Below are 22,500 nucleotides of genomic sequence, written 5' to 3'. Positions count from 1 at the left end.
CTGGCCACTTAGAGGAGTAGCTACATTCTAGAACATTCTCTCTGTCTCACCTCTGTCCACTTAGAGGAGTAGCTATGTTCTAGAACATTCTTTCTGTCTAACCTCTGTCCACTTAGACAGATTAGTAGCTATGTTCTAGAACATTCTCTCTGTCTAACCTCTGTCCTCTTAGAGGAGTAGCTATGTTCTAGAACATTCTCTCTGTCTAACCTCTGTCCTCTTAGAGGAGTAGCTATGTTCTAGAACATTCTCTCTGTCTAACCTCTGTCCTCTTAGAGGAGTAGCTATGTTCTAGAACATTCTCTGTCTAACCTCTGTCCACTTAGAGGAGTAGCTACGTTCTAGAACATTCTCTCTGTCTAACCTCTGTCCTCTTAGAGGAGTAGCTACGTTCGAGAACATTCTCTCTGTCTAACCTCTGTCCACTTAGACAGATTAGTAGCTACGTTCTTGAACATTCTCTCTGTCTAACATCTGTCCTCTTAGAGGAGTAGCTACGTTCTAGAACATTCTCTCTGTCTAACCTCTGTCCTCTTAGAGGAGTAGCTATGTTCTTGAACATTCTCTCTGTCTAACATCTGTCCACTTAGACAGATTAGTAGCTACGTTCTAGAACATTCTCTCTGTCTAACATCTGTCCTCTTAGAGGAGTAGCTACGTTCTTGAACATTCTCTCTGTCTAACATCTGTCCTCTTAGAGGAGTAGCTACGTTCTAGAACATTATCTCTGTCTAACCTCTGTCCACTTAGAGGAGTAGCTACGTTCGAGAACATTCTCTCTGTCTAACCTCTGTCCACTTAGAGGAGTAGCTATGTTCTAGAACATTCTTTCTGTCTAACCTCTGTCCACTTAGACAGATTAGTAGCTATGTTCTAGAACATTCTCTGTCTAACCTCTGTCCACTTAGAGGAGTAGCTACGTTCTAGAACATTCTCTCTGTCTAACCTCTGTCCTCTTAGAGGAGTAGCTACGTTCTAGAACATTCTCTCTGTCTAACCTCTGTCCTCTTAGAGGAGTAGCTATGTTCTTGAACATTCTCTCTGTCTAACATCTGTCCACTTAGACAGATTAGTAGCTACGTTCTAGAACATTCTCTCTGTCTAACCTCTGTCCTCTTAGAGGAGTAGCTATGTTCTTGAACATTCTCTCTGTCTAACATCTGTCCACTTAGACAGATTAGTAGCTACGTTCTAGAACATTCTCTCTGTCTAACATCTGTCCTCTTAGAGGAGTAGCTACGTTCTTGAACATTCTCTCTGTCTAACATCTGTCCTCTTAGAGGAGTAGCTACGTTCGAGAACATTCTCTGTCTAACCTCTGTCCACTTAGACAGATTAGTAGCTACGTTCTTGAACATTCTCTCTGTCTAACATCTGTCCTCTTAGAGGAGTAGCTACGTTCTAGAACATTATCTCTGTCTAACCTCTGTCCACTTAGAGGAGTAGCTACGTTCGAGAACATTCTCTCTGTCTAACCTCTGTCCACTTAGAGGAGTAGCTATGTTCTAGAACATTCTTTCTGTCTAACCTCTGTCCACTTACACAGATTAGTAGCTATGTTCTAGAACATTCTCTGTCTAACCTCTGTCCACTTAGAGGAGTAGCTACGTTCTAGAACATTCTCTCTGTCTAACCTCTGTCCTCTTAGAGGAGTAGCTACGTTCAAGAACATTCTCTCTGTCTAACCTCTGTCCTCTTAGAGGAGTAGCTATGTTCTAGAACATTCTTTCTGTCTAACCTCTGTCCACTTAGACAGATTAGTAGCTATGTTCTAGAACATTCTCTCTGTCTAACCTCTGTCCTCTTAGAGGAGTAGCTATGTTCTAGAACATTCTCTGTCTAACCTCTGTCCACTTAGATAGATTAGTAGCTATGTTCTAGAACATTCTCTCTGTCTAACCTCTGTCCTCTTAGAGGAGTAGCTACGTTCTAGAACATTCTCTCTGTCTAACCTCTGTCCTCTTAGAGGAGTAGCTATGTTCTTGAACATTCTCTCTGTCTAACATCTGTCCACTTAGACAGATTAGTAGCTACGTTCTAGAACATTCTCTCTGTCTAACCTCTGTCCTCTTAGAGGAGTAGCTATGTTCTTGAACATTCTCTCTGTCTAACATCTGTCCACTTAGACAGATTAGTAGCTACGTTCTAGAACATTCTCTCTGTCTAACATCTGTCCTCTTAGAGGAGTAGCTACGTTCTTGAACATTCTCTCTGTCTAACATCTGTCCTCTTAGAGGAGTAGCTACGTTCGAGAACATTCTCTGTCTAACCTCTGTCCACTTAGACAGATTAGTAGCTACGTTCTTGAACATTCTCTCTGTCTAACATCTGTCCTCTTAGAGGAGTAGCTACGTTCTAGAACATTATCTCTGTCTAACCTCTGTCCACTTAGAGGAGTAGCTACGTTCGAGAACATTCTCTCTGTCTAACCTCTGTCCACTTAGAGGAGTAGCTATGTTCTAGAACATTCTTTCTGTCTAACCTCTGTCCACTTACACAGATTAGTAGCTATGTTCTAGAACATTCTCTGTCTAACCTCTGTCCACTTAGAGGAGTAGCTACGTTCTAGAACATTCTCTCTGTCTAACCTCTGTCCACTTAGAGGAGTAGCTACGTTCGAGAACATTCTCTCTGTCTAACCTCTGTCCTCTTAGAGGAGTAGCTATGTTCTAGAACATTCTTTCTGTCTAACCTCTGTCCACTTAGACAGATTAGTAGCTATGTTCTAGAACATTCTCTCTGTCTAACCTCTGTCCTCTTAGAGGAGTAGCTATGTTCTTGAACATTCTCTCTGTCTAACATCTGTCCACTTAGACAGATTAGTAGCTACGTTCTAGAACATTCTCTCTGTCTAACCTCTGTCCTCTTAGAGGAGTAGCTATGTTCTTGAACATTCTCTCTGTCTAACATCTGTCCACTTAGACAGATTAGTAGCTACGTTCTAGAACATTCTCTCTGTCTAACATCTGTCCTCTTAGAGGAGTAGCTACGTTCTTGAACATTCTCTCTGTCTAACATCTGTCCTCTTAGAGGAGTAGCTACGTTCGAGAACATTCTCTGTCTAACCTCTGTCCACTTAGACAGATTAGTAGCTACGTTCTTGAACATTCTCTCTGTCTAACATCTGTCCTCTTAGAGGAGTAGCTACGTTCTAGAACATTATCTCTGTCTAACCTCTGTCCACTTAGAGGAGTAGCTACGTTCGAGAACATTCTCTCTGTCTAACCTCTGTCCACTTAGAGGAGTAGCTATGTTCTAGAACATTCTTTCTGTCTAACCTCTGTCCACTTACACAGATTAGTAGCTATGTTCTAGAACATTCTCTGTCTAACCTCTGTCCACTTAGAGGAGTAGCTACGTTCTAGAACATTCTCTCTGTCTAACCTCTGTCCACTTAGAGGAGTAGCTACGTTCGAGAACATTCTCTCTGTCTAACCTCTGTCCTCTTAGAGGAGTAGCTATGTTCTAGAACATTCTTTCTGTCTAACCTCTGTCCACTTAGACAGATTAGTAGCTATGTTCTAGAACATTCTCTCTGTCTAACCTCTGTCCTCTTAGAGGAGTAGCTATGTTCTAGAACATTCTCTGTCTAACCTCTGTCCACTTAGATAGATTAGTAGCTATGTTCTAGAACATTCTCTCTGTCTAACCTCTGTCCTCTTAGAGGAGTAGCTATGTTCTAGAACATTCTCTCTGTCTAACCTCTGTCCTCTTAGAGGAGTAGCTATGTTCTAGAACATTCTCTCTGTCTAACCTCTGTCCACTTAGATAGATTAGTAGCTATGTTCTAGAACATTCTCTCTGTCTAACCTCTGTCCTCTTAGAGGAGTAGCTATGTTCTAGAACATTCTCTCTGTCTAACCTCTGTCCTCTTAGAGGAGTAGCTATGTTCTAGAACATTCTCTGTCTAACCTCTGTCCACTTAGATAGATTAGTAGCTATGTTCTAGAACATTCTCTCTGTCTAACCTCTGTCCTCTTAGAGGAGTAGCTATGTTCTAGAACATTCTCTCTGTCTAACCTCTGTCCTCTTAGAGGAGTAGCTATGTTCTAGAACATTCTCTCTGTCTAACCTCTGTCCACTTAGATAGATTAGTAGCTATGTTCTAGAACGTTCTCTCTGTCTAACCTCTGTCCACTTAGAGGAGTAGCTACGTTCTAGAACATTCTCTCTGTCTAACCTCTGTCCTCTTAGAGGAGTAGCTATGTTCTAGAACATTCTCTCTGTCTAACCTCTGTCCACTTAGAGGAGTAGCTACGTTCTAGAACATTCTCTCTGTCTAACCTCTGTCCTCTTAGAGGAGTAGCTACGTTCTAGAACATTCTCTCTGTCTAACCTCTGTCCACCTAGACAGAGCAACAGACTGAGGAATAAACAAGAGTCCAAGAGTTCCTGTAAGAGAGCTGGCAGTACACACACACTATCAACATCAACATCCCTACTGGACGCCCCCCTACTCTAGTCTGTCCCCTACACACACACACTATCAACATCAACATCCCTACTGGACGCCCCCCTACTCTAGTCTGTCCCCTACACACACACACACTATCAACATCAACATCCCTACTGGACGCCCCCCTACTCTAGTCTGTCCCCTACACACACACACTATCAACATCAACATCCCTACTGGACGCCCCCCTACTCTAGTCTGTCCCCTACACACACACACTATCAACATCAACATCCCTACTGGACGCCCCCCTACTCTAGTCTGTCCCCTACACACACACACTATCAACATCAACATCCCTACTGGACGCCCCCCTACTCTAGTCTGTCCCCTACCCACACACACTATCAACATCAACATCCCTACTGGATGCCCCCCTACTCTAGTCTGTCCCCTACCCACACACTCTATCAACATCAACATCCCTACTGGACGCCCCCCTACTGCAGTCTGTCCCCTACACACACACACTATCAACATCAACATCCCTACTGGACGCCCCCCTACTGCAGTCTGTCCCCCACCCACACACACTATCAACATCAACGTCCCTACTGGACCCCCCTACTGCAGTCTGTCCCCTACACACACACACTATCAACATCAACACCCCTACTGGTCACCCCCCTACTGCAGTCTGTCCCCTCCCCACACACACTATCAACATCCCTACTGGACCCCCCCCTACTGCAGTCTGTCCCCTACCCACACACTCTATCAACATCCCTACTGGACCCCCCTACTACAGTCTGTCCCCCACCCACACACACTATCAACATCAACATCCCAACCGGACGCCCCCCCTACTGCAGTCTGTCCCCCACCCACACACACTATCAACATCCCCCCCCAAACAAAACTACTGCAGTCTGTCCCCTACACACACACACACACACACACACACACACACAGACCTTCGGCCCTGTCTCCTCTTAATCCCAAAATCCAGACAGGAAGTGCTTTGTGTGCGGACCAGAGAGCATCTGACAGAGCTCTCCTAAACGACGCGACCACCACTCTCCCTCTTTCTCTCTCCTCTCCACACTCCTTCTCTATATGTCTGTACCGGAGAGACCCATCTGGAAACAGTTAGCCCTTCACCCTGAGTGTGTGTGTGTGTGTGTGTGTGTGTGTGTGTGTCTGTGTGTGTGTCTGTGTGTGTGTGTGTGTGTGTGTGTCTGTGTCTGTGTCTGTGTCTGTGTGTGTGTGTGTGTGTGTGTGTGTGTGTGTGTGTGTGTGTTTGCCCAGAGCCAATGAAAACACTGTCTGAGAGCTTAGTTTATCGGTAATGGGGACTGACCCAACCCACAGTGGATCTACTACTGTGATAACAGAGAACATAATCAGTCGTTTGCGTTCTCTTTCTAAGGCAGATGACTGGGAGAGAGATACTGGGAGATAGCACTAGAGCAGGCATGTGTTTTCACAAGGGAAAGAGAGAGATACTGGGAGATAGAGCAGGCATGTGTTTTCACAAGGGAAAGAGAGAGATACTGGGAGATAGAGCAGGCATGTGTTTTCACAAGGGAAAGAGAGAGATACTGGGAGATATCACTAGAGCAGGCATGTGTTTTCACAAGGGAAAGAGAGATACTGGGAGATATCACTAGAGCAGGCATGTGTTTTCACAAGGGAAAGAGAGAGATACTGGGAGATATCACTAGAGCAGGCATGTGTTTTCACAAGGGAAAGAGAGAGATACTGGGAGATATCACTAGAGCAGGCATGTGTTTTCACAAGGGAAAGAGAGAGATACTGGGAGATATCACTAGAGCAGGCATGTGTTTTCACAAGGGAAAGAGAGAGATACTGGGAGATATCACTAGAGCAGGCATGTGTTTTCACAAGGGAAAGAGAGAGATACTGGGAGATATCGCTAGAGCAGGCATGTGTTTTCACAAGGGAAAGAGAGAGATACTGGGAGATATCACTAGAGCAGGCATGTGTTTTCACAAGGGAAAGAGAGAGATACAAAAGTTGTGTGAGAGAGAGAGGGAGAGAGAGGGGGGGGAGAGGTAGAGAGAGAGAAATGGGGAGAGAGGGGAGAGGGGGAGAGCGAGGGAGAGGGGGAGAGAGAGAGAGAGAGAGAGAGAGGGAGAGCGAGAGAGAGGGGGAGAGAGAGAGAGAGAGAGAGAGAGGGGAGAGAGAGAGAGAGAAGGGAGAGAGAGGGGGAGAGAGAGAGAGAGAGGGGGACAGAGAGACAGAGAGAGAGGGGAGAGAGAGCGAGAGAGACAGAGAGAGAGAGGGGAGAGAGAGAGGGAGAGAGACAGAGAGAGAGAGGGGAGAGAGAGAGGGAGAGAGACAGAGAGAGAGGGGAGAGAGAGAGAGACAGAGAGAGAGAGAGAGAGACAGAGAGACAGAGAGAGAGAGAGGGGAGAGAGAGGGGGAGTATTTGAGAGTGTTTTGTAACTATTTTCACATCGTTACAACAATGCACATGGCAATAATATGACATTTTAAATGTCTCTATTCCTTTGAAACTTTAGTGACTAATGTTTACCGTTCATTTCTTGTTAATTTCACTTTTGTTTATTTTGTATTTCACTTGCTTTGACATTGTAAACAGATGTTTCTCATGCCAATAAAGCCCTTTGAAACGAGAGAAAACATCTGTGTGTTAGAGGACATGAGGACTGTACTATTTCTCATGTTGACTCAATGCCAAATTCCAGCCCGATGCCGAGAAGCAATCAGGAAGTAGAACCATGAATAGTTTGTTCTTCATCATGCTCTCTGCGCTTTTAACGGACCTCTGAGACTATCACAGTGCAGGTGCATTCATACGGAGACTTGATTACACACAGGTGGATTGTATTTATCATCATTAGTCATTTAGGTCAACATTGGATCATTCAGAGATCCTCACTGAACTTCTGGAGAGAGTTTGCTGCACTGAAAGTAAAGGGGCTGAATAATTTTGCACACCCAATTTTTCAGTTTTTGATTTGTTAAAAAGTTTGAAATATCCAATAAATCTCGTTCCACTTCATGATTGTGTCCCACTTGTCGTTGATTCTTCACAAAAAAATACAGTTTTATATCTTTATGTTTGAAGCCTGAAATGTGGCAAAAGGTCGCAAAGTTCAAGGGGGCCGAATACTTTCGCAAGGCACTGTAATTAACTGTCATCCTGGGCCCCCACTATCATAATAATAACAGAGATCACAGGGGTGAAGAGGGCGGAGAAGAGAGAGCAGAGGAGGGAGAGGGGGGAGAGATGGGGGAGGAGGAGAGCAGCGAGGGGGGAGGAGGGGGGGAATAGGAAGGAGGAGGGGAGGGGGGAAGAGGGGGAATAGGAAGGAGGAGGGGAGGGTGAAGAGGAGAGCAGAGAGGGGAAGAGACGGGGGAGGAGGAGGGAGGAGAGCAGAGAGGGGGGGAGAGGTGAAAAAGAGAGCAGAGGAGGAGATTACAGGCCTTTATGTAATGTGCTGTATGAGAGATGATTAACATAAACATAGTTGTTCATATCTGTAATGTGCTGTGTGAGGGATGATTAACTATGTGCCCAGTGTGTTTAGTAGAGCTGGGAACAGCAGCATTCAGAATAACAGAGAACAGATGTCCTTCCTGGTTCAAGACACACACAGAGATGTCCAGCATATCAGCCCTGTACTCCACTTAAACCCTACCATTAGTGGGGAAGACCACACCAAACTGTACCAAGAACAGTAAGGGGGGTTGCATTGTGACAGCACAGCGCCCTCTACAGGTGAACATAAGCCAGTGGGGACCAACTGACCCAGCGAAGACCGGTGAGGCTGAGAGAAGATTCAACAACTCTTGGAGGACAAGAAATGTTCAGAACACAGTGGGAAAATATGACCAGTAGAAATCACAACTGAGATAGATGGGAGGGGCTGAGGGGAGCTGAAGGCTGGACTAGATGGTCTTCAGAGAGAGATGGGAGGGGCTGAGGGGAGCTGAAGGCTGGACTAGATGGTCTTCAGAGATAGATGGGAGGGGCTGAGGGGAGCTGAAGGCTGGACTAGATGGTCTTCAGAGACAGATGGGAGGGGCTGAGGGGAGCTGAAGGCTGGACTAGATCAGAGATAGATGGGAGGGGCTGAGGGGAGCTGAAGGCTGGACTAGATCAGAGATAGATGGGAGGGGCTGAGGAGGGCTGAAGGCTGGACTAGATCAGAGATAGATGGGAGGGGCTGAGGGGAACTGAAGGCTGGACTAGATGGTCTTCAGAGATAGATGGGAGGGGCTGAGGGAGCTGAAGGCTGGACTAGATGGTCTTCAGAGATAGATGGGAGGGGCTGAGGGAAGCTGAAGGCTGGACTAGATGGTCTTCAGAGAAAGATGGGAGGGGCTGAGGGGAGCTGAAGGCTGGACTAGATGGTCTTCAGAGATAGATGGGAGGGGTTGAGGGGAGCTGAAGACTGGGCTAGATCAGAGATAGATGGGAGGGGTTGAGGGGAGCTGAAGGTTGGACTAGATGGTCTTCAGAGATAGATGGGAGGGGTTGAGGGGAGCTGAAGGCTGGACTAGATGGTCTTCAGAGACAGATGGGAGGGGTTGAGGGGAGCTGAAGGCTGGACTAGATGGTCTTCAGAGATAAATGGGAGGGGCTGAGGGGAGCTGAAGGCTGGACTAGATGGTCTTCAGAGATAGATGGGAGGGGCTGAGGGAGCTGAAGGCTGGACTAGATGGTCTTCAGAGACAGATGGGAAGGGCTGAGGGGAGCTGAAGGATGGACTAGATGGTCTTCAGAGACAGATGGGAGGGGCTGAGGGGAGCTGAAGGATGGACTAGATCAGAGATAGATGGGAGGGGCTGAGGGAGCTGAAGGCTGGACTAGATGGTCTTCAGAGATAAATGGGAGGGGCCGAGGGGAGCTGAAGGCTGGACTAAATGGTCTTCAGAGATAGAAGGGAGGGGCTGAGGGGAGCTGAAGGCTGGACTAGATGGTCTTCAGAGATAGATGGGAGGGGTTGAGGGGAGCTGAAGTCTGGACTAGATCAGAGATAGATGGGAGGGGCTGAGGGAGCTGAAGGCTGGACTAGATGATCTTCAGAGATAGATGGGAGGGGCTGAGGGGAGCTGAAGGCTGGACTAGATGGTCTTCAGAGACAGATGGGAGGGGCTGAGGGGAGCTGAAGGCTGGACTAGATCAGCGACAGATGGGAGGGGTTGAGGGGAGCTGTAGGCTGGACTAGATGGTCTTCAGAGATAGATGGGAGGGGCTGAGGGGAGCTGAAGGATGGACTAGATGGTCTTCAGAGATAGATGGGAGGGGCTGAGGGGAGCTGAAGGCTGGACTAGATGGTCTTCAGAGATAGATAGGAGGGGTTGAGGGGAGCTGACTACCTGGCCTGATGACTCCTTGTCCCCCCCAGTCCACCTGGCCATGCTGCTGGTCCAGTTTCAACTGTTCTGCCTGCGGCTATGGAATCCTGACCTGTTCACCAGACGTGCTACCTGTCCCAGACCTGCTGTTTTCAACTCTCTAGAGACATCAGGAGCGGTAGAGATACTCTGAATGATCGGCTATGAAAAGCCAACTGACATTTACTCCTGAGGTGCTGACCTGTTGCACCCACTGGCCATGTTCTGTTATAATCTCCACCTGGCACAGCCAGAAGAGGACTGGCCACCCCTCATAGCCTGTTTCCTCTCTAGGTTTCGACCTTTCTAGGGAGTTTTTCCTAGCCACCGTGCTTCTACACCTGCATTGCTTGCTGCTTGGGGTTTTACGCTGGGTTTCTGTACAGCACTTTCATGTGACAAACACATCTAAAACAGACACATGGGAGTCAGGATTCATGTTTAATCAAGTCATCATTTGAAACGAGCATCTGTCTGAGCATGTCCCGTTCAACATAACACAAATGGAGAAATCAAGAGGCGGGCATTACAGCATCAACAGTCAATGTGATATTCATGCCAGATAGATACACCCAACTGGCAGAACCGGACAACATAAGGCAAGTCTTCCCTTCCAGTTTTCATTTTACCGCTTGAATAGAATAGGACAAATAAAACACATTTGTCAAACAACATTTCAACCAATCAATTTCAAAAGGGCAAACGTTGCGTTTCCATAATGCTTCAAATGTCAAAAACTACAATCCATGCTCATTCATTATTTAGCAAAGGCAATTGTATGTCTAAGAAAGCTTGACAATACTTTAATATCATTGTTTTATTGAGAAAGACCCTGTTTTAGAGTCACAGTAAAGCAGTTAGAAAACAAACTGAAAATAGAATTCTAGTTTTAGAACAATGTAGATGTGTAGCGGTGTTCTGAAACGATCATACTAGAACAGAGTTAAAACTGAGCTGTTCTAGAGGTGTTCTGAAACGATCATTCTAGAACAGTTAAAACTGAGCTGTAGAAGAGACAGTTTGATCATTCGTAAGGCACTTCCCTGTACCTTCAATATGTCCTGATTCAGTGCAAACAAGCTTGTCAACAACAATATGTACATATCAGGATCAATAACAACAATCACTGATTATTATCACGAAACTCCCCAAAGACACAAACATCCATCTCACCCCATTCTAGTCTTGTTCTGTTTGAAAGAAAAGTTCCTCTCCTTTCAATTGCACATCTTCACCTTTCCTCTGACAAATGAAAACAGCAAAATAAAAGTTGGCTCTTGACTGTAGTAACGACCAGTGGCAGATCGACTAGACTTCATGTTTTACTACGAGCCAGTAAAACACACAGGAGGCCTTTCAAACTAATGCTGGCATCTGGCTCACGGTTGAATGTTTTCACAGTATTTTACAAAATGTTCCATCCTGAGAATCAATCACTTTCCTTTCCGACTAAACCGGTATTTCCAGTCCAAACTGGAACGGTCACTCAAAAGCATTATAGAGCATAAAAACAGGCCTGTCTGGATTAGAGCTTTGATTAAAAATCCAACCCTGATGAGCCCTACATTAAAGACATTTCATGAGCCCTACATTAAAGACATTTCATGAGCCCTACATTAAAAGACATTTCATGAGCCCTACATTAAAGACATTTCATGAGCCCTACATTAAAGACATTTCATGAGCCCTACATTAAAAGACATTTAATGAGCCCTACATTAAAGACATTTAATGAGCCCAAGCCCTCAAAAAGTCCAAAATAGTGTGCCGTTATCCAATCCATATATGATATAGGCTACTGCACGACAGAAAACCAGAAGAGCCCATAGATGTAGCTGGCTATGTCCTCTGTTGGGTAAATAAATGAAACTCGCTCCAGGAGGCTTGTTGAGTGTGAACTGTATTACTATACTGTATTGTACTGTATATTATACTGTATATTATACTGTGTATTATACTGTATATTATACTGTGTATTATACTGTATATTATACTGTGTATTATACTGTATATTATACTGTGTATTATACTGTATATTATACTGTATATTATACTGTGTATTATACTGTGTATTATACTGTATATTACTGTGTATTATACTGTGTATTATACTGTATATTATACTGTGTATTATACTGTATATTATACTGTGTATTATACTGTATATTATACTGTGTATTATACTGTATATTATACTGTATATTATACTGTGTATTATACTGTATATTATACTGTGTATTATACTGTGTATTATACTGTGTATTATACTGTATATTATACTGTGTATTATACTGTGTATTATACTGTATTATACTGTATATTATACTGTGTATTATACTGTATTATACTGTGTATTATACTGTGTATTATACTGTGTATTATACTGTGTATTATACTGTGTATTATACTGTATATTATACTGTGTATTATACTGTATATTATACTGTGTATTATACTGTATATTATACTGTGTATTATACTGTGTATTATACTGTATTATACTGTGTATTATACTGTGTATTATACTGTATATTATACTGTGTATTATACTGTATTATACTGTGTATTATACTGTATTATACTGTATATTATACTGTATTATACTGTATTATACTGTGTATTATACTGTATTATACTGTATATTATACTGTATTATACTGTATTATACTGTGTATTATACTGTGTATTATACTGTATTATACTGTATATTATACTGTATATTATACTGTGTATTATACTGTATATTATACTGTGTATTATACTGTGTATTATACTGTATTATACTGTATTATACTGTATATTATACTGTGTATTATACTGTGTATTATACTGTGTATTATACTGTATATTATACTGTATTATACTGTGTATTATACTGTGTATTATACTGTGTATTATACTGTGTATTATACTGTGTATTATACTGTGTATTATACTGTGTATTATACTGTGTATTATACTGTATTATACTGTATTATACTGTGTATTATACTGTGTATTATACTGTATTATACTGTGTATTATACTGTGTATTATACTGTGTATTATACTGTATATTATACTGTGTATTATACTGTATATTATACTGTGTATTATACTGTGTATTATACTGTGTATTATACTGTGTATTATACTGTATATTATACTGTATATTATACTGTATTATACTGTATATTATACTGTATTATACTGTATTATACTGTGTATTATACTGTATATTATACTGTGTATTATACTGTGTATTATACTGTGTATTATACTGTATATTATACTGTGTATTATACTGTGTATTATACTGTATTGTACTGTGTATTATACTGTATATTATACTGTATATTATACTGTATTATACTGTGTATTATACTGTGTATTATACTGTATATTATACTGTGTATTATACTGTATATTATACTGTATATTATACTGTGTATTATACTGTGTATTATACTGTGTATTATACTGTGTATTATACTGTGTATTATACTGTATATTATACTGTATATTATACTGTATATTATACTGTATTATACTGTATATTATACTGTATATTATACTGTGTATTATACTGTGTATTATACTGTGTATTATACTGTGTATTATACTGTGTATTATACTGTATTATACTGTATTATACTGTGTATTATATGGACTGGAATCACATTGTTCAAAACCATGATACAGCTGGAAGAGACATGCAGCTCGTAGAGGCGAGCTGATTTTATTTTAACTTTGGTAATATAATAAAATAGGGCCTTACGTATAATTAGCAGGCTGACAAATACCTTTCATAATATTTTGAATGATTTAAAGCAACGATATTCGAGTGACAAGCAGTTTTAAAACTCTGCAGCCGGAAATAAAAATTAAAAATATTTACAATTAAAAAAAACAAGGTGACCCTGAAAGCCGGCGAGAGACGGGTAAATTACAGCCCATTCTGTCTTTATATTACTGCAGCACAGGCTGTGCCTCAGTAAATGTAGGCCTACCTGTCACATGGGGGGGAAAATACTATCACCACCACTATAAAGCTTCACAGAGACTATACCTGTCCCAAAAATGGCACCCTATACCCTATATACAAGGGCCCTGGTCATTAGTAGTACACTATAGGGAATAGGGTGGTATTTGGGACAGACAATTTTTTGGCACAGTTTCAGCAGACAGGGAGGAAGTAGTCCCCTAGACCAGGGATCATCAACTAGACTCAGACAGGAAGGAAGTAGTAGTCCCCTAGACCAGGGATCATCAACTAGACTCAGACAGGAAGGAAGTAGTAGTCCCCTAGACCAGGGATCATCAACTAGACTCAGACAGGAAGGAAGTAGTAGTCCCCTAGACCAGGGATCATCAACTAGACTCAGACAGGAAGGAAGTAGTAGTCCCCTAGACCAGGGATCATCAACTAGACTCAGACAGGAAGGAAGTAGTAGTCCCCTAGACCAGGGATCATCAACTAGACTCAGACAGGGAGGAAGTAGCTCCCTAGACCAGGGACCATCAACTAGACTCAGACAGGAAGGAAGTAGTAGTCCCCTAGACCAGGGATCATCAACTAGATTCAGACAGGGAGGAAGTAGCTCCCTAGACCAGGGATCATCAACTAGACTCAGACAGGAAGGAAGTAGTAGCCATGGGCCAATATGTTTTGTGAGCGGATAGTTGGGTCCGGAAAATAATTACAAATCATTTGTAAACTGTAATTTCACTGCAACAAGCCCAAACAAACAGATAAAATCATTTGACGAAAACAATAATTTCAAACCTTGTTTGTTTCAAACATTTGTATACAATCACGTGTCTCTCTACTATGCCTGGGAATACCTGGGAACACATTTACAAAATAAAAATAGCAGGTTTTTTTAATGTCTAACAATAAAAATGAAATATCTTGTCTTGATTAAAAAATTAAAAAATAAAAAATATGCTCAGAAAACTTGGGAGGGGGTCAAATGAAACCAGTTGGGGAACCCAGTCCTAGACACTGGTCCTAGATCAGTGGTTAGTATCTAATGGATCAGGTTAGCATTGTAGGAGGGTAATCTGGTCCTAGATCAGTGGTTAGATTAGTATCTAATGGTTCAGGTTAGGATTGTAGGAGGGTAATCTGGTCCTAGGTTAGTATCTAATGGTTCAGGTCAGGATTGTAGGAGGGTAATCTGGTCCTAGGTTAGTATCTAATGGTTCAGGTCAGGATTCAATTCCACCCGGAGCAACACATGGTGTGTCCCACAGTGAGCGTGTTTTGAGCCCTGGTAGTACACTATATAGGGAATAGGGTGCCATTTGGGTCACGGCCGTGGGGCGTAAAGCTGCAGGGACCGTCAGGGAAGGAAAAACCCATCAAACATTCCTCCATTTTTTGGGGGAAAAGCTGCTAGATCCAACGGATGGTGAAGTTCTGACTGAGATTCAGTCCCAGATCTGTTACAGTCAACACCTAGAGGGAGACGAACGGAGAAACAGAGATACATTTAATAACAAACCGACAGATGTCATTCTCCTCTAAACATGGGGAGACTCCACTACTACTGGTCAACTCACACATGTCCTAGGGGGCAAAGGTCAGGATGGATAGTGTCATTTATCAGCCTTGTCGGTGTAGCAACAAACCCACAGCTCACAACCCATGCGACCCTAAACTGTTCACACACCATTTGGTTGGTGCACACACACACACAGACACGTGGACAACACACACACGTGGACAATCTTTTTTAATGAGTGGATTTGGCTATTTCGGCCACACCCCTTGCTGACAGGTGTATAAAGGTGTATCAAGCACGCAGCCATGCAATCTCCATAGACAAACATTGGCAGTAGAAAAGTCTAAATTTCAGCCCTGCTAGAGCTGCCCCGGTCAACTAACTGTACGTGCTGTTATGGTGAAGTGGAAACATCTAGGAGCAACAACGGCTCAGCAGAACGGGAGCACCGAGTGTTGAAGCATGTAAAACAGCATCTGTAACACTCACTACAGAGTTCCAAACTGCCCTCTGTTACAACACTCACTACCGAGTTCCAAACTGTCCTCTGTTACAACACTCACTACCGAGTTCCAAACTGCCCTCTGTTACAACACTCACTACCGAGTTCCAAACTGCCCTCTGTTACAACACTCACTACCGAGTTCCAAACTGTCCTCTGTTACAACACTCACTACAGAGTTCCAAACTGTCCTCTGTTACAACACTCACTACCGAGTTCCAAACTGCCCTCTGTTACAACACTCACTACCGAGTTCCAAACTGCCCTCTGTTACATCACTCACTACCGAGTTCCAAACTGTCCTCTGTTACATCACTCACTACCGAGTTCCAAACTGTCCTCTGTTACAACACTCACTACCGAGTTCCAAACTGTCCTCTGTTACATCACTCACTACCGAGTTCCAAACTGTCCTCTGTTACAACACTCACTACCGAGTTCCAAACTGTCCTCTGTTACATCACTCACTACCGAGTTCCAAACTGTCCTCTGTTACATCACTCACTACCGAGTTCCAAACTGTCCTCTGTTACAACACTCACTACCGAGTTCCAAACTGTCCTCTGTTACAACACTCACTACCGAGTTCCAAACTGTCCTCTGTTACAACACTCACTACCGAGTTCCAAACTGTCCTCTGTTACAACACTCACTACCGAGTTCCAAACTGCCCTCTGTTACAACACTCACTACCGAGTTCCAAACTGCCCTCTGTTACAACACTCACTACCGAGTTACAAACTGCCCTCTGTTACAACACTCACTACCGAGTTCCAAACTGCCCTCTGTTACAACACTCACTACCGAGTTCCAAACTGCCCTCTGTTACAACACTCACTACCGAGTTCCAAACTGCCCTCTGTTACGACACTCACTACCGAGTTCCAAACTGCCCTCTGTTACAACACTCACTACCGAGTTCCAAACTGCCCTCTGTTGCAACACTCACTACCGAGTTCCAAACTGCCCTCTGTTACATCACTCACTACCGAGTTCCAAACTGCCCTCTGTTAAAACACTCACTACCGAGTTCCAAACTGCCCTCTGTTACATCACTCACTACCGAGTTACAAACTGCCCTCTGTTGCAACACTCACTACCGAGTTCCAAACTGCCCTCTGTTGCAACACTCACTACCGAGTTCCAAACTGCCCTCTGTTGCAACACTCACTAACGAGTTCCAAACTGCCCTCTGGAAGCAACGTCGGCACAAGAACGGTTCGTTGAGAGCTTCAAGATTGAGAGCTTCAAGCGTCTAAGATCAGCATGCAATGCCAAGCGTCGGCTGGAGTGATGTAAAGCTCGCCGCAGTGGAAACGCCTTCTCTGGAGGGATGAATCACGCTTCACCATCTGGCATCAGTCCCGTGGACTCATCTAGGTTTGGATGATGCCAGGAGAACGCTACCTGCCCCAATGCATAGTGCCAACTGTAAAGTTTGGTGGAGGAGGAATAATGGTCTGGGGCTGTTTTTCATGGTTCAGCCCCTTAGTTCCAGTGAAAGGAAATCTCAACGCTACAGCATGCAATGACATTCTAGATGATTCTGTGCTTCCAACAGCTTGGGGCCCATTCCTGTTTCAGCATGACAAAGCGAGGTCCATTCAGAAATGGTTTGTCGAGATCGGGTGGAAGAACATGACTGGCCTGTACAGAGCCCTGACCTCAACCCCATCGAACACCTTTGTGATGAATTCGAACGCCGACTGCGAGCCAGGCCTAATCGCCCAACATCAGTACCCGACCTCACTAATGCTCGTGGCTGAATGGAAGCAAGTCCCCACAGCAATGTTCCATCAGCTAGTGGAAAGCCTTCCCAGAAGAGTGGAGGCTGTTATAGCAGCAATGTTCCAACATCTAGTGGGAAGCCTTCCCAGAAGAGTGGAGGCTGTTATAGCAGCAATGTTCCAACATCTAGTGGAAAGCCTTCCCAGAAGAGTGGAGGCTGTTATAGCAGCAATGTTCCATCATCTAGTGGGAAGCCTTCCCAGAAGAGTGGAGGCTGTTATAGCAGCAATGTTCCAACATCTAGTGGAAAGCCTTCCCAGAAGAGAGGAGGCTGTTATAGCAGCAATGTTCCAACATCTAGTGGGAAGCCTTCCCAGAAGAGTGGAGGCTGTTATAGCAGCAATGTTCCATCATCTAGTGGAAAGCCTTCCCAGAAGAGTGGAGGCTGTTATAGCAGCAATGTTCCATCATCTAGTGGAAAGCCTTCCCAGAAGAGAGGAGGCTGTTATAGCAGCAATGTTCCATCATCTAGTGGAAAGCCTTCCCAGAAGAGTGGAGGCTGTTATAGCAGCAATGTTCCATCATCTAGTGGAAAGCCTTCCCAGAAGAGGTGGAGGCTGTTATAGCAGCAATGTTCCATCATCTAGTGGAAAGCCTTCCCAGAAGAGTGGAGGCTGTTATAGCAGCAATGTTCCATCATCTAGTGGAAAGCCTTCCCAGAAGAGAGGAGGCTGTTATAGCAGCAATGTTCCATCATCTAGTGGAAAGCCTTCCCAGAAGAGAGGAGGCTGTTATAGCAGCAATGTTCCATCATCTAGTGGAAAGCCTTCCCTGAAGAGTGGAGGCTGTTATAGCAGCAATGTTCCAACATCTAGTGGAAAGCCTTCCCAGAAGAGAGGAGGCTGTTATAGCAGCAATGTTCCAACATCTAGTGGAAAGCCTTCCCTGAAGAGTGGAGGCTGTTATAGCAGCAATGTTCCATCATCTAGTGGAAAGCCTTCCCAGAAGAGTGGAGGCTGTTATAGCAGCAATGTTCCATCATCTAGTGGAAAGCCTTCCCAGAAGAGAGGAGGCTGTTATAGCAGCAATGTTCCATCATCTAGTGGAAAGCCTTCCCAGAAGAGAGGAGGCTGTTATAGCAGCAATGTTCCATCATCTAGTGGAAAGCCTTCCCTGAAGAGTGGAGGCTGTTATAGCAGCAATGTTCCAACATCTAGTGGGAAGCCTTCCCAGAAGAGAGGAGGCTGTTATAGCAGCAATGTTCCAACATCTAGTGGAAAGCCTTCCCAGAAGAGAGGGGGCTGTTATAGCAGCAATGTTCCATCATCTAGTGGAAAGCCTTCCCAGAAGAGAGGAGGCTGTTATAGCAGCAATGTTCCAACATCTAGTGGAAAGCCTTCCCAGAAGAGAGGAGGCTGTTATAGCAGCAATGTTCCATCATCTAGTGGAAAGCCTTCCCTGAAGAGTGGAGGCTGTTATAGCAGCAATGTTCCATCATCTAGTGGAAAGCCTTCCCAGAAGAGAGGAGGCTGTTATAGCAGCAATGTTTCATCATCTAGTGGAAAGCCTTCCCTGAAGAGTGGAGGCTGTTATAGCAGCAATGTTCCATCATCTAGTGGAAAGCCTTCCCAGAAGAGAGGAGGCTGTTATAGCAGCAATGTTCCAACATCTAGTGGAAAGCCTTCCCAGAAGAGTGGAGGCTGTTATAGCAGCAATGTTCCATCATCTAGTGGAAAGCCTTCCCAGAAGAGAGGAGGCTGTTATAGCAGCAATGTTCCAACATCTAGTGGAAAGCCTTCCCAGAAGAGAGGAGGCTGGGGGTCTCCCGAGTGTCGGGGCAGGCTAAGGCACTACATGTGTCACACTGAGAGACCCATGAGGTGACGCACAATTGGCCCAGCGTCGTCCGGGTTGGGGGAGGGTTTGGCCGGCCGGGATGTCCTTGTCCCATCGCGCTCTAGCGACTCCTGTGGCGGGCCCCGCTGACACGGTCGCCAGGTGTACGGCGTTTCCTCCGACGCGTCGGTGCGGTTGGCTTCCGGGTTCAGCGACCAGTGTGTCAAGAAGCAGTGGGACTTGGCGGGGTTTGAGAGGACGCACGGCTCTCGACCTGCGCCTCTCCCGAGTCCGTACGGGAGTTGCAGCGATGAGACAAGACTAACTACCAATTGGATATCACGAAATTGGCGAGAAAAATACAAGTACAAAGAAATAAATACATACCATTTTTAAAAAGAAGAGTGAAGGCTGTTATAGCAGCAAAGGGGGGGGATCAACTCCATATTAATGCCCATGATTTTGGAATGAGATAATGGACAGCAGTGTGTCCACATACTTTTGATCTTGTAGTCTATATTCTTTTAGGTCTAATTTAATGTCTATCCAGTTTACCATGTCTTACACGTGTTCAAATGATACCTGTTGACTTAACAACAACAACAACAACAAAAACAACAACAACAGCGGTATATTTGGGAAGGTAAGTTGGAATAAGCTGCTATGGGCTAGTAGTAACAACAACAACAACAACAGTGGTGTATTTGGGAAGGTAAGTTGGAATAAGCTGCTAAGGCTAGTAGTAACAACAACAACAACAACAGTGGTGTATTTGGGAAGGTAAGTTGGAATAAGCTGCTAAGGCTAGTAGTAACAACAACAACAACAACAGTGGTGTATTTGGGAAGGTAAGTTGGAATAAGCTGCTATGGGCTAGTAGTAACAACAACAACAACAACAACAGTGGTGTATTTGGGAAGGTAAGTTGGAATAAGCTGCTATGGGCTAGTAGTAACAACAACAACAACCGTAGTAAATCAGCTGGAGCTTCCCGACAGGTTAGAAACAGCTGTCTGAGGTCTGTCAGTGAATGACATCAGAGGAGAACTGTCCGTGCACCACGACTACATTTACAAATGGCACCTTGTGCTTTTCTGCTATTACAACTCTCAACACGACGACTACATTTACAAATGGCACCTTGTTCTTTTCTACTATTACAACTCTCAACACCACGACTACATTTACAAATGGCACCTTGTTCTTTTCTGCTTTTACAACTCAACACCACGACTACATTTACAAATGGCACCTTGTTCTTTTCTACTATTACAACTCAACACCACGACTACATTTACAAATGGCACCTTGTTCTTTTCTACTATTACAACTCAACACCACGACTACATTTACAAATGGCACCTTGTGCTTTTCTGCTATTACAACTCAACACCACGACTACATTTACAAATGGCACCTTGTGCTAATCTGCTATTACAACTCAACACCACGACTACATTTACAAATGGCACCTTGTTCTTTTCTACTATTACAACTCAACACCACGACGTTCCTTATTTTATTTTACCCTCTTCTTCATGATAAAAGCCAATTGGTAGTTACAAGTCTTGTCTCGTGGCTGCAACATCTCGTAAGGACTCGGGAGAGGCGAAGGTCGAGAACCAATGCGTCCCTCCGAAACACGATCCCGCCTTCTGGACGCAGTCGGAGGAAACACTGTACCAGCTGGCGACCGAAGTCAGCGCGCACTGCGCCCGGCCCGCCACGAGGAGTCGCTAGAGCGCGATGAGACAAGGACAACCCGGACGGCGCTGGGCCAATTGTGCGCCACGTCGTGGGTCTCCCGGTCGCGGCTGACTGCGACACAGCCCGGGATCAAACCCGGATCTGTAATGGCACCTCTAGCACTAATTAATGCCTTAGACCCCTGCGCCATTCCTTTGAAAAAATGTTTTATTGTGACTATGGCTGCTCTAAAACATTATCTGAACTTTAAAAAAACACTTAACCTTTGACTCCTGACACCAAGTCTCACCTGATTGGCTCTGTAGGTGAATGCCGCATCATGGGAGTTGACCGTAACCCTGGTAGGCTCCACCTTCACGCCATAGAAGGAGGCTGTTTCCACGGTGATGTAGGAAGCCTCCACGTGGTCGTGCAGCACCTCCGATGTCATCGTGTTCTAGAACACAATAGGAAGAGAAGAGGTGAAGGTTATAGTGTTAGTAGTGGTAGAACCCGCTACCATGGCTACAGAATTAGCAGAACCAGCTGTCATGGCTATAGTGTTGGTAGAACCAGCTGTCATGGCTATAGTGTTGGTAGAACCAGCTGTCATGGCTATAGTGTTAGTAGAACCAGCTGTCATGGCTATAGTGTTGGTAGAACCAGCTGTCATGGCTATTGTGTTGGTAGAACCAGCTGTCATGGCTATAGTGTTGGTAGAACCAGCTGTCATGGCTATAGTGTTGGTAGAACCAGCTGTCATGGCTATAGTGTTGGTAGAACCAGCTGTCATGGCTATAGTGTTGGTAGAACCAGCTGTCATGGCTATAGTGTTGGTAGAACCAGCTGTCATGGCTATAGTGTTGGTAGAACCAGCTGTCATGGCTATAGTGTTGGTAGAACCAGCTGTCATGGCTATAGTGTTGGTAGAACCAGCTGTCATGGCTATAGTGTTAGTAGAACCAGCTGTCATGGCTATAGTGTTAGTAGAACCAGCTGTCATGGCTATAGTGTTAGTAGAACCAGCTGTCATGGTTATAGTGTTGGTAGAACCAGCTGTCATGGTTATAGTGTTGGTAGAACCAGCTGTCATGGTTATAGTGTTAGTAGAACCAGCTGTCATGGCTATAGTGTTAGTAGAACCAGCTGTCATGGCTATAGTGTTGGTAGAACCAGCTGTCATGGTTATAGTGTTGGTAGAACCAGCTGTCATGGTTATAGTGTTAGTAGAACCAGCTGTCATGGCTATAGTGTTAGTAGAACCAGCTGTCATGGCTATAGTGTTAGTAGTGGTAGAACCCACTACCATGGCTACAGCATTAGTAGAACCAGCTGTCATGGTCTGTAGTGGTAGAACCAGCTGTCATGGTCTGTAGTGGTCGGAGCAGAGAGACCACAGTGAACACTACGTGAGCGTACTGGTCTGTAGTGGTCAGAGCGTACTGGTCTATAGTGGTCGGAGCGTACTGGTCTAT

The 22,500-nt window shown here is 44.3% G+C and overlaps 1 protein-coding gene and 1 long non-coding RNA gene across 2 annotated transcripts in view; one reads left to right on the top strand and one right to left on the bottom strand.

Moving 5' to 3' along the window:
* Window positions 1-22,500, top strand: part of LOC135531036 (uncharacterized) — a 359,655-nt gene that overhangs the window by 237,297 nt on the left and 99,858 nt on the right. The gene's annotated exons all lie outside the window — the stretch shown is intronic.
* Window positions 13,472-22,500, bottom strand: part of LOC135531007 (lysosomal alpha-glucosidase-like) — a 21,523-nt gene continuing 12,494 nt past the window's right edge. The window contains exons 8-9 of the mRNA XM_064959159.1: window positions 21,336-21,482; window positions 13,472-15,227 (exon numbers count right to left, since the gene is read on the bottom strand). Of these exons, the coding sequence (XP_064815231.1) occupies window positions 15,165-15,227; window positions 21,336-21,482 (210 nt within the window). The 3' untranslated portion in view covers window positions 13,472-15,164. The remainder of the gene's footprint in view (window positions 15,228-21,335; window positions 21,483-22,500) is intronic.

The sequence above is a fragment of the Oncorhynchus masou genome, chromosome 5 (assembly GCF_036934945.1).
Source record: "Oncorhynchus masou masou isolate Uvic2021 chromosome 5, UVic_Omas_1.1, whole genome shotgun sequence".
Lineage (NCBI taxonomy): Eukaryota > Metazoa > Chordata > Actinopteri > Salmoniformes > Salmonidae > Oncorhynchus > Oncorhynchus masou.
The sequence above is the reverse complement of the archived record's forward strand: the minus strand, read 5'-3'. Positions and strand labels throughout refer to the sequence as shown.